Source organism: Aotus nancymaae, unplaced genomic scaffold (assembly GCF_030222135.1).
Source record: "Aotus nancymaae isolate 86718 unplaced genomic scaffold, 86718_ANA_hifiasm-v0.15.2.pri h1tg000016l, whole genome shotgun sequence".
NCBI classification, from domain to species: domain Eukaryota; kingdom Metazoa; phylum Chordata; class Mammalia; order Primates; family Aotidae; genus Aotus; species Aotus nancymaae.
In genome coordinates this window covers 61,785,516-61,798,506 of record NW_026988428.1, presented here as the reverse complement: position 1 = coordinate 61,798,506, position 12,991 = coordinate 61,785,516, and the positions used below count along the sequence as shown (strand labels likewise).

The following is a 12,991-nucleotide window of genomic DNA, read 5'->3' as shown; positions in this document are numbered from 1 at the left end:
ATATCTGATAGGATAGGTATAAATATCTCAGTTTTTAGAAAATAAGAACTGTATGTCTGTTGATTAACAGTGGGAATTTACATTTTATTGTTTAAAAGAGGATATGAGTAGCTCAAGACTGACTAAATGGAGTGAGTTTTCTTTAATCATTTCCTCCGGTAGACTGGAATGCAGTAGCTTTTATTTGATATGTGTATTTTACTTTTGGGTAACCATAGGGAAGAACATTTACTGTGTTTTCTGTGTTTGTGACTTGCAGTTATTTATGTGAAACAAAGCATTTCTATCTAAATGTATTGACTGATGTTAATAATAATGTTTTAGTTTATTTATTCTTTTTATCTACTCTTTAACCAACATCTCCCCATTTCCCCTACTAATGTTTTTTGATTTAGTAAAAGCTAACAAGAGCCCAGGCTTTGATGTTAAGATAGCCTGGTTATGAATGCTGGTTTGGTCACTTACTTGTTGTGTGACCGTGGACGGGTTATTTAACCTCTCTAAAATGCAGTGCTTTCAGCTGTCAAGTGTGTGATGATAATAATGCTAGGAGGATTAAATGGCTTAATACACATGAACTAACTGCTTAGCATAGAATACTAGATGCTTCTAAAACTGTAGCATACTGCCTGGCAGAGTAAGTACAGTACTCTAAAAATGCTCTTATTATGTCTGTATTTTGCATTTTGAGGTAGACTTAGATTTGGTTTTATCTTTTATATTTAAACAAGGACATACCAGATACCTTTCAAGATTTCAGTTTCTTAGGTAAACTGCCTATTCTGAAATTTGTGAAAATGTTCATGGTATTAAGTGATACATTAAGTTTTAGGTAGGTATATATATTCAACAACTATCCATGGATGACCTGCTGAACCTACATATTGACAGAGCCAAGCATGGTCCTAGCAATCCCTCAAGACTTTTATACTTGCTGTTTCCTCTGCTTGGAGTGCTTTATCCATGGATTGCTTTCTCCCTCATTTCATTCAATTTCTGCTTAAATCTTACCTTAACAGAGTTGGAGAGGCTTTCCCTGACACCCTATTTAAACTAGCACCCCATACTCTGTCACTCTGTTTCTTCACCCTATTCTACATTTGTTCTTCGCGTGACTTATGTGTGTACATATATATAATCTGTTTCTTTCTCACAACGTAAGCTCCGTGAGAACCTTTTTTGTTTGATCTTTGTATCCCCAGGGTGTAGAACAGTGCCTGGCACAAAGTAAGAACTGAGTGAATTTTTGTTGTTTTTTGATAGCGATAAAGCACTTTTCCTTTCCGCAGTGAAACAGACGTGCAAATGCATTGTTTTCTTCAGTATAATAGTTTGAAAGGACAACCTATAGAGTTTGAAGAACATTGTTGTGCAGGGGACAGCGATGTTGTGGTGCCACTGTTTATCCTTAGTTTTTAGTGCCATCAACCAGTGTCATACGTGGACAGTTTTATTTTTTTGGTTTGGAATAGTGGTCAGTCAGGTTTAAAATCTAGAATAAGTAAGTATATTTTTACTAACATGGTTTAAACCTTTTAAAATCTTAGATATTTTTGAAGATTATGCTTCTCCCACCACAGCAGCCCAGACTCTCTTATATACTGCTGCAAAGAAAAGAAAAGAGGTATTTCATTTTTCTTTTTAAATCCAAAACTAAAAGGTGACTTGCGTTGATTTGATACTCTAGTATATCCCTAGTATTTGAGAAATTATATTGTTATTTGTTATAACTTGTTGCCTTAAGAAATTTTTTTCTGTACTGGTGAGGGGAAAGAGTATCATGGTTATTTTGTTTCTTAATAAATTGTACCTTTCATATTGAGCTTATAGTTGCTTGATGAAACATAAAATGGCATTATTTTTTAAAATTTGTGCATCATAGTTAATATTATAGAAAGACAATGCAAGTTCATGCAGACTAAAGTGGATTCTTCTGTTTCTTTAGGTGTTGCCAAAAATGATGGCATTCTGTTATCAAATCCTAACAGACCCGAACTTTGACCCTAGGAAGAAAGATGGAGCCCTGCATGTGATTGGTTCCCTAGCTGAGATTTTATTGAAGGTTAAGATAATCAAAATTTAATTTACTTAATAACCTTGTAAAGCACAGGCAAGTGACAGAATATGAAAGTTATGGTTAATTTAAAGCTGGTGACTACTTCTGGATAATTGAGTTGACAAATATCCTCCTTTCTGTCACCTATTTCTTTAACTAAAAAGGAAATTTGACCGTTTTAAGTTTTCAGTATGAAACTTGGTATGTGAAAGGGATACAAAATATCTTACTTCTACAAAATCATTATCAAACTGATCTAAAGTAATATTTGTCTTGTTTTAAAACATGCAATATATAGGTCAAATGATTTTACAAAATTATAATTGGAAGTAATATTAAAAGCAAGTCATAATAAATATACTTGATTAGAAAGTGATTCTTACATATGAAAAAGACATTGATAAGTTAAAATTTGTTTCTTAATAGAAGAGTTTATTCAAGGACCAAATGGAGTTGTTTCTACAAAATCATGTATTTCCATTATTATTGTCTAACCTGGGATATCTTCGAGCTAGAGTAAGTTTTTCATATTTCTGTTAAATAAGTTTTTCATATTTCTGTTATGTATCTTAAATCTTCATAATTATTCAAATAAATAATTTTGGATAAATTGACCTTTTACCACATATTGAGATGAAATAGAGTCAATTAAATGTCTGCCTATGGTCACATCACAGAATAAAGGAAAACCCATTAAAGAAAAGATTTATGGATTTTATTTCCTGCTAGTTTTATTTCATTTGTCACTCCAGCCTCACTTGCTGCATATATAAAACATGTAATGAGAAAGATGATTTTATAGCAGTTGTACCACTTAAATTCATAAATGGATTTATCTTGTGTATAAAATGACATGAAATTCTAGTTCAGCTAAGAACTTGAATTTGATTTTCAGTATATTAGTTAGATTTGCCTTAGTAAAATGGAGAGAATAATAATCCATGTGAAATTATTTGTGCTCTATGTGTATATTCTTTTAGAATCAATATATTTTATGGAGAAATAGAAACAGGACTTTGTTCAAGAGCCTAATACTTCTTTTTGTAAATATATCAACACAAAAAATGTCTTGCTGAAAACAACATATATTAACAATGTACACTAGAAAGCATTTTATAAAATAAGAGTTACTAGAGAAATATTTGGGCAAATGTGAACTAGGGACGCTGAGGGCACATGAGCGTTTTTGCAGTTGGGCTTCCACCTTTGAGAAGTTGTATGAATTGTAATTCTCTTGCTAGAAGTCTTTAGTAACTAAAATTAATTTCTGTTGATTGTGTTTGATGCACACAGAGAGTAAAATAAAGTAATAATGATTCTGTGATCTAATAGTTCAAAGGTGATAATCTATACCAGGTTTAAAAACCTTATGTGAGTGAAAAAAAAGAAGTTTGCTAAACCAGTTAGTGTAAGGGAAAATGTTTTTCCTAAGTGTGACAAATGACTTTCAGATACTGGTTTGGAGTTGCTTTTACATATAACAAATTATTTACAAGTTATAATATTTATTAAAAGCATAAACAGGGTTTTTTTTTTTTTCCAAAGATATATTTGACTTCTTTTTCTCTTTCCTGTGAAAAATGTTATTGCATATAGGTAATCTAGAAGTAATGAAAATGCCTTTCTTTTTTTTTTTTTTTTGAAAGAAAGAAAGAAAAAGAATAAAGAAGAGGAGGAAAAAGGAAGAGAAAGAGAGAGAGAGAATGGGAGTATTGCTTTCTTGCCCAGGCTAGAATGCAGTTTAGTAATGGGTATTGAAAACCTCTTTTATACCAATAATTTTACTTGATGTAAACAGGAAGGAATAAGGGAAGAAAATAACAAACGAGCAGCCAACCAATATTTCATTTAAACCTATGAAATGCTATGCGATTACTGAGGAGTGATTTACTTCCAATTATGTAGTCACTTATGGAATAGGTGTGAGGTGGTAATGTATGTTTTATGTATTTGAAGTGGAGAGTTCTATAAATGTTTATTAAGTTTACTTGTTCCGGGTCTGAGTTCAAGTCCTGGATGTCCTTGTTAATTTTCTGTCTCGTTGATCTATAAAATCGTTAGCTCTTCTTGTTACATTGATCCTTTTGCCATTATGTAATGTCCTTCTTTGCCTCTTTTGCTCTTTGTTACTTTAAAGTCTACTTTATCAGAGGCGAGAATTGCATCTCCTGCTTTTTATTTGTTTATTTTTACTCTCTGATTGGTTGATAAATCTTCCTCCTTCTCTTTGTTTTGAGTCTTTGTGTATCGTTGCATGTGAGATGGGTCTGGATGCAGCATACCAATGGGTTTTGGCTTTTTATCCAATTAGAATATATATAACTTTAATACTAGCATTTGATGCGAGCTGGCTGTTTTGCCCATTAGTTAGTGTAAATTTTTCGTTGTGTTAATGTTCTTTTCTTTTTGATATATTTTTGGAAAGGCTGATATTGGTTGTTCCTTTATATGTATAGTGCTTCTTTCAGAAGCTCTTGTAAAGCAGGCCTGGTGGTGGTGAACTCTCTAAGTACTTGTTTGTTCGCAAAAGATTTAATTTTTCCTTCACTCATAAAGCTTAGTTTGGCTGGATAGGAAATTCTGGGTTGAAAGTTCTTTTCTTTAAGGATGTTAAATATTGGTCCCCACTCTTTTCTGGCTTGTAGGGTTTCTGCTGAGAGATCTGCTGTAAGTCTGATAGGTTTCCCTTTATGGGTAACCTGACCTTTCTCTCTGGCTGCCCTTAGTATTTTCTCCTTCATTTCAACCCTAATAAATCTGGCGATTATGTGCCTTGGGGTTGGTCTTCTTGAAGAATATCTTTGTGGTGTTCTCTGTATTACCTGGAGTTGAATATTACCCTGCCTTGCCAGGTTGGGAAAATTTTACTGAATGATATCCTGAAGAGTATTTTCCAACTTGGATTCATTCTCTTCATCACATTCAGGTACACCTATCAAACGTAAATTAGGTCTCTTCACATAGTCCCATATTTCCTGGAGACTTTGCTCATTCCTTTTCATCCTTTTTTCTCCAATCTTGTCTTCTCGTTTCATTTCACTGAGCTGGTTCTCGACTTCTGATGTCCTTTCTTCTACTTGATCAATTCGACTGTTTAAACTTGTGCATGCTTCGCGAAGTTCTCGTGTTGTGTTTTTCAGCTCCATCAATTCACTTATATTCCTCTCTAAATTGTTCATTCTCGTTAACATTTCGTCAAACCTTTTTTCAAGGTTCTTAGTTTCTTTGCATTGGGTTAGAACAAGTTCTTTTAATTCACAGAAGTTTCTTATCACCCACGTTTTGAAGCCTGCTTCTGTTATTGGAACACACTTGTAATCTATTAAGCCTTGTTCCGTTACTGATGAGGAATTGCGATCCCCTGTAAAGGGAGAGGCATTCTGATTTTGAGTATTCTCTGCCTTTTTACGCTGATTTCTTCCCTTCATTATATATTTATCCGTCTGTTGTCTTTGTAATTACCGACTTTCTAACTAGGTCTCTGAGCAGACGTCCAACTTGTTGATTCCCAGCGCCAAAATCTGAGCAATCCACTGCACCGGCCAAAATAGCGGTGTTAAGATTGATGGTGCTTTTATGCCCGGGAATCTCCGGACTCTGCACCAAAAACTGGCGCGCTAAGGCACCAGCAAAACCGCCGCGCCGGCCACAAGAGTCGCCCTGGTGACACGTGGGGCTCCTCTGCTGGGAATCTACTGGTCCGTGAGCAACAAATATTCGTCTGAAAGTGTGGCGTCCTCTCGTTCTCTGCGCTTTCACTGGGAACTACGAGCCCGAGCTGCTAGTGATCAGCCATCTTGGATCTCTCTGAAAATGCCTTTCTTATAAAAAGAGGGGGATGTAGAAGTTAGAAACTAAGGCTACTATGTTACCCCCAAAAGCAAACATTTCTTCGTAGAATTAGTGATATTTTACTAAGAGGTTCTTATATGTGTGACGTTATTACAGAATGCTATAATCCTAATAGCTCTCTACTTGCTTTTTTAAAATAATACAGTCTTGCTGGGTACTTCATGCATTTAGTTCTTTGAAGTTCCATAATGAACTCAATCTAAGAAATGCAGTTGATTTAGCGAAGAAAAGCCTGATTGAAGATAAAGAGATGCCTGTCAAAGTTGAAGCTGCCCTTGCTCTTCAGTCCTTAATTTCTAACCAGATACAAGGTAAAGCCAAAATACCTTTTAGAAGTTTTCTCAAATACTTTCATTTACTTTCTTCCCTAATGAAGTTGAATCTCCATGTCTGAGGGTTCAGGGTTTGGAATTCTGAGCTTTTGCCCTCTCAGAATTTTATAGGAGTTTATTCTTGGACTTTTTATGTGTTCCTATTGACTGTAGTTTTCAAAATTTTAGATTAAAAAGCATGTTAATTACTGTGGGGCCCTAGGGTAGGCTGGGTATTAGGAGACCTGGGCCCGGTTTTAATTTTGCTTCTAACTTGCCATGGAAATCTGGGCAAGGTGCATGATCTGTCAAGGATCAGGTTTCCACACATTTAAGTTTAGGGGAGTTGGGCTGGATGACTTTGTGATTCCTTTCACCTCTAGGCCTCTATATGATTCCCCTAGTTTTGAAAGTCGCAAGTAGTATTTTTAGTGAGTGATAGCAGACATGTCATTTGTTCACAATGTCTGAATATTCTGATCAAAGTTCAAATAAAACTTTGAAAGTAAGTTCAGCTTATGAGGAATATGAACCTAGTTTGCCTCTATTCAACAGTGTTTCAAGGGGAGGATTGGCTATTGTATATATGGCATGGGAGGATGGTAGAGATGGCCTGGGGCAGGGAAGGGGCCCCATCAATATTCAGGATAGTCTTCATGTACATGATTTTTTTTTTATAACTTGTGAGAACTGATTAGTGTTTTACAAATCATTCTGATGACACAGTGTATGTATAATCAGAATTTTTCAGTGGGGGCTGTTAGTATTTTGGGATAGTTTCTGCCCAGGACAGTTCTCTCCTGTGCAGAACTTCTTAATCCTTATATTACACTTGGGAAATTGATATGTTGGTGAACATTATTTTGGTACAACTTTGTGACTTATTCACCACAGAGAAAGTATGTCTCTAGAACCTAATTTAGGTATTACCCTGGGTCACTTTACCTTGTGACCAAGTTAATTCCTTTTATCATCTGGGCATGGTAATTTTTATTACTTTTGTTTGTTTTATTGAATTAGCTAAGGAATATATGAAGCCACATGTGAGGCCTATTATGCAGGAACTGTTGCACATTGTTAGAGAGACAGAAAATGATGATGTTACTAATGTCATCCAGAAGATGATATGTGAATACAGTCAAGAGGTAGCCTCAATTGCTGTTGATATGACCCAACACTTGGTAAGACTGGGCAGTTTTATGTTAATTTGGTTTAGAAACCTTGAGTAATCTAAATAAACTTCCAAATATGGAGTTCAGTTTAATTTGTACAGTCATGTGCTGCATAACAACATTTTGGTCAATGATAGATTGCATATACGATGGTGTGCTCATAAGATTATAATACCATGTTTTTACTGTAACTTTTCTGTGTTTAGATACAGACACTTCCATTGTGTCATGATTGCCTAAGTAGTCACTAAAACAAACTGTACAGGTTTGTGGCCAAATAGACTATGCCATCTGGATTTGCCTAAGTGCACTTAATGATGTTCAAGCAAGGATGAACTTACCTAACGACACGTTTTTCAAAATATATCCCTGTTAAGCGATGCATGACTGTAACTGAAGTATAGATATAAAAATTATTCTGATATTTCTATAGTTAATTAGAGTTTAATAACATTTAGGATTAATCTCTTTTTCCTTTTCTGGACTTTGAATCACAAAACTCATTTCCTTCAGTTTGGGGCAATTTAGTGTTTTACTTTTTCGATACATTTCTCCTTACTATTTTTTTCTGTTCTGTATTTCCTGATGTGGAGTATCACACCTAGACTGTATCTCTAACATTTTTTTAAAACTTTTCCTCCTATTTTCCATGTCTGTTCTTTTTGTTTCATTTTCTAAGTGATTCCTTGACTTCTCAATTTTCTATCACATTTTTCTTATATTACTTGATTTCACTTGTCCCAGATTGTGATTTTATTTGCTTAGTGACAACCAGAAGTTAAATGTTAGCTCTCTGGATATAATAGCTCGCGTTAATAGCTATATTTAAAACATGACAGATTCTGTTATTGTAAGAAGAGAGATGATTCAGTCAGCGAAGTGCAGACTTCAAAGTTTGAGCAATGCAGACTTTAGATGTGTGACACTGCCATTTTGCGTACTTTTATAAAGGGGGGACATCACAGTACTACTAATTGCGGAATACTTTAATGTTATTGTCATAGGCTGAGATATTTGGCAAAGTTCTTCAAAGTGATGAATATGAAGAAGTTGAAGACAAAACAGTAATGGCTATGGGAATTTTACATACCATTGATACTATCTTAACAGTTGTAGAAGATCATAAAGAGGTGAGGTTTCTTTGTGGTCTATGATATAATAGTAGCATTTAACTGTAATTTATTTGATCAGCGGGCATGAATTTTGAAGTCTTGACTTTTAAATTGCTACTTAGTTATGTTGCTCCGCTTTAAAAATTGCCCTCAAATTTAAAAGAAACATATTAAAATGAGTAACATTATAATATTACATTATCATATTTGTAATATTATAATGTTGTAAATATTATAAAGTATATAGTACATCCCTTTATATTAACTTGAATTCGGTGAATCATATCTGCTATGTGCCAGGCTAGGTTCTTGGGGAATACCAAATTGAATAAGAAATGAGCACAGTTTGGCCCGGCATGGTGGCTCACGCCTGTAATCCCAGCACTTTGGGAGGCCAAGGCGGGCAGATCGCAAGGTCAAGAGATCGATACCATCCTGGTCAACATGGTGGAACCCTTTCTCTATAGAAAATACAAAAAATTAGCTGGACATGGTGGCATGTGCCTGTAGTCCCAGCTACTCGGGAGGCTGAGGCAGGAGGGCTTGAACCTGGGAGGTGGAGGTTACAGTGAGTGGAGATCGCGTCACTGCACTCCAGCCTGGTGACAGAGTGAGACTGTGTCTCAAAAAAGCAAAAAACAAAAAGAAATGAGGCCAGCTTTCTGGGAACCAAAAATGTAGAATTCTTGGTAGAGAGTGACAGACAGCTGTTCAATCACAGTGGCAAGTGTTAGGTAATGGAACAGAATTCTGATATAACAAGTACTGCAGAAGTGGAAAGGAATAAGAGAAAGAGCTGGAAAGCATATTTCCTAAACTGAATTCCAGAGTGTTATTGGGGTAAGGCTTTATACATCTATTTATCTAGTGCTTTTACATCCGTCAGCTGATACGATCTTACTAAGGCCACCATGACATAGATGGCACCAGGCAGTGGTAGTCTGTTTTACAGAAGTGGAAAACAAAGTTCAGGTGGATTTAAGAAACTTGTTCCAGAGCTAGTAAGTTGTACATTTGGGTTAATAGTCAGATCATTTTGATAATGTATCAGTTTATCCCCATTTAAAACCTATAGCTCCTTCCCATGTATCGCATGGCTGCTCCTGAACTCAAATTAGATTTTGTTCATTGCTTCTGTGAGTGCAAGTTGACTCGTTTGGTAATTATGGCAGTTATTGTTTTACAAGGTGAGCGCTTAGGAAGCAGGTACTACTTTTTATTTATTTGAGACAGTCTTATTTATTTATTTGAGACAGAGTCTCGCTCTGTTACCCAAGCTGGAGTGCAGTGGTGTGATCTTGGCTCACTACAACCTCCATCTTTCAGGTTCAAGCCATTCTCCTGCCTCAGCCTCCCAAGTAGTTGGGACATGCACCACTGCACCCAGCTAATTTTTGTATTTTTAGCAGAGATGAGATTCCACCGTGTTGGCCAGGCTGGTCTCGAACTCCTGACCCCAGGTGATCTGCCCACCTTGGCCACCCAAAGTGTTAGGATTACAGGCATGAGCCACCTTGCCCGGCTGCTACTGCCTCTTTAAATAGCATTGTTAAACCATGTAGCTGTTGGTTTATCCTGTGTTTATCACATGCCAATGGAAGATGACTTGTTTTTTTTTTCTTTCTTTTTTTTTTTTTTGAGACAAGTCTTGCTCTGTTGCCTAGGCTGGAGTACAGTGGCACAATCTCAGCTCACTTCAGCTTTGGCCTCCTGGTTCAAGTGATTCTCTTACCTCAGCCTCCTAAGTAGCTGCCTGCCACCACACCTGGCTAATGTTTGTATTGTTAGGCCTGGCTGGTCTGGAACTGCTGACCTCAAATGATATGCCTGCCTCGGCCTCTCAAAGTGCTGGGATTACAGGCATGAGCCACTGTGCCCAGCTGACTTGCTTCTTAAAAATGGCTTGATATTCTTCTAGACTAGTCTTCATTTGCCTAAAGGGCTTAATGTTAATTTTTATTTTCATTTTTATTATTTTATTTTTGTGTCCTTCTATATTGAAACTAGATAGTCCTCTTGGCAACAGTGAGATGTTCCAAATTAAATGACAAGTAAATTTAAGGGATAGTTCTTCTGTCTTATACTTAGGACTTGTATTTTAAATTTGAAGAGACCTCAGAAATCACCTCATCCAGTTTTCACAAGTGTGTGTGGGGAGTTGTAGAATAAGCTGCAGGGATAGTTTAAAAACAAGACAGCATCTTTTTATTGTTATTTCTTTCTCTTGATGTTAAATTTATTTTGAATTCCAAATCGTGTTTAAGGGACGTGTGAACTTACTGTGATTAGAGAGGTGTGCATTAAAATTGAGACACACGAATACAGCGTCCTTACCTAAAGACAAAAAAACCTAAAGCCTTCAGCTAAATGGCTTTACCAACAAGGCCATGGATAATTACAGGCAAAACCAACTGGAATCTTGATCTCCTGACCAAGATTTTGAGCTTTGACTTATTAAAAGCAAACTTAGAAAACAATTATTTCCTTAAAAGGAAACACCACATTTATGAAACACTGACAAATAATGTATGAAACACAAAATTGTTATCTAAAATAGGTGCTTAAGCATATCCATTTTTTTTGAATGGTTTAAGCGTATTGACAGTATTTTAAACTGGGAAATTTTGGATCATTTGAACCTTTAGACAGCAATTTAAGTTGAATATTAGAATATATTTGACAGTAGAAATAGGACATATACATGAAAAATGTAACCCATCATGGATTTTAACTTATTTTAAAATATTTAATAGAAATGTTTTGAAAAAATCAAAAGATGTGAAAAGAAAATTCAGTGAAATTTTACCTTCTCACTCAACTCCCCAGCTATCTAATTCTCCTCTCTGAATGTAGTTGTTTTTTTCCTTTTTTTTTTTTTAAACCAGGTTTTTGTATCTTTCTAGAGATTTTCTATTAACATATAAGCAAAAAGTGAATGTGTATATTTTTCTTTTATGAAAATAATAGCATACTATACACAGTTTTTGTTATTTTTTACCTAACATATCTTGGTGATCTATGTCAATAAAGTTATGTATTTTTTTTTTTTTTTTTTTTTTTTTTTGAGACAGAGTTTCGCTCTTGTTACCCAGGCTGGAGTGCAATGGCGTGATCTCGGCTCACCACCACCTTCGCCTCCTGGGTTCAGGCAATTCTCCTGCCTCAGCCTCCTGAGTAGCTGGGATTACAGGCACGCGCCACCATGCCCAGCTAATTTTTTGTATTTTTAGTAGAGACGGGGTTTCACCATGTTGACCAGGATGGTCTCGATCTCTTGACCTCGTGATCCACCTGCCTCGGCCTCCCAAAGTGCTGGGATTACAGGCATGAGCCACCGCGCCCGGCCCAAGTTATGTATTTTTAATAGTTACCTAATATTCCCTTGTATGATGTGTCAAATTTATTTCACCAGTCCCTGTTTAGTGGATATAGTTTGACTGTCTCTTGTTTAAATGGACATTTGATTGCTTGTAATCACAAACATTGCTGAAACGAATGGCCTTTTACATGTCATTTTGCACACATAATATGTCTGAAGGGTAAATTCCTTGAAGTGGAATTGCTGGGTTGCATCGTATTTGTATGGGTAAGTTTGAAGGATGTTGCCAACTTGTCCTTCAGCGTTTATACTCCACAAGTCAATATACACACAGGGTCTGTCTTCTCAGCCCCATAATTTTAATCATTGCCAGTCTTGATAGGTCAAAATTGTTAATGTTGCACTTGGAATTTGTACTCTTACCATGTATTATAATGAACATCTTTTTATAAACACAGGCAAAGATTATTTAAAAAACACATTTGTCTTCTATTGTATTTCAATTTTAAAAAAATTTAATGAATTTTAAAAAATTCATTAATTTCATGTAAGGGGGATTTGATCTTTGTGATACCTTTTGAAAATATTTCACTCACTTCTTCATTTATCTTTGACTTAAAATTTTTTAATTTTTTAGTCAGATGATTTCATGTTTTTCATAGTTCTGGGCTTTGAGTCACTTTCCCTTTTCAGGATACAGAATTATTTTTATTCTATTTTTTTATGGTTTATTTTTCTACATTGAAATCTTTTATCCATTAGGAATCTATTTTGGTATAAAATTGTATGGTAAGGAACTAATACGAACTGTTAAGTTTGTTATAGATTTAACCCCCATTTTTGTCATTAGTCTATTTTTCAAAATTTTCTGATTATTCTTTCTTGTTCAGCTTTTCACATGAAGTTTAGAATTGTCAAGTTACTGTCTCAAAAATGTCCTGTTGATATTGTTATTGGCAGAATATTAAATTTATATACTAATTATAATTTTAAGCTTAATATTTAAAATTTATCTTTAGATTACGCAGCAGTTAGAGAATATCTGTCTACGGATCATTGATCTTGTTCTGCATAAACGTGTAATTGGTAAGTTCAAAGGTTGAATAAAAAGATAAATTGAAAAATGTTTAAAAATTTGAACTCGAAGTATAATTTTAGCCCTTCAGATT

At 35.2% G+C, this 12,991-nt stretch overlaps 1 protein-coding gene across 5 annotated transcripts in view; it reads left to right on the top strand.

The window, feature by feature from the left end:
- IPO8 (importin 8) overlaps positions 1 to 12,991 on the top strand; it is a 74,636-nt gene that overhangs the window by 29,367 nt on the left and 32,278 nt on the right. For 4 of the 5 annotated variants that reach the window (XM_012458438.3, XM_012458436.3, XM_012458437.3 and 1 more), the window contains 7 exons: positions 1,548 to 1,624; positions 1,946 to 2,062; positions 2,483 to 2,572; positions 6,054 to 6,219; positions 7,240 to 7,400; positions 8,396 to 8,521; positions 12,842 to 12,908. In XM_012458438.3, coding sequence (XP_012313861.1) covers positions 1,548 to 1,624; positions 1,946 to 2,062; positions 2,483 to 2,572; positions 6,054 to 6,219; positions 7,240 to 7,400; positions 8,396 to 8,521; positions 12,842 to 12,908 — 804 coding nt within the window. The remainder of the gene's footprint in view (positions 1 to 1,547; positions 1,625 to 1,945; positions 2,063 to 2,482; positions 2,573 to 6,053; positions 6,220 to 7,239; positions 7,401 to 8,395; positions 8,522 to 12,841; positions 12,909 to 12,991) is intronic. The other variant, XM_012458439.3, reaches the window with a different exon arrangement.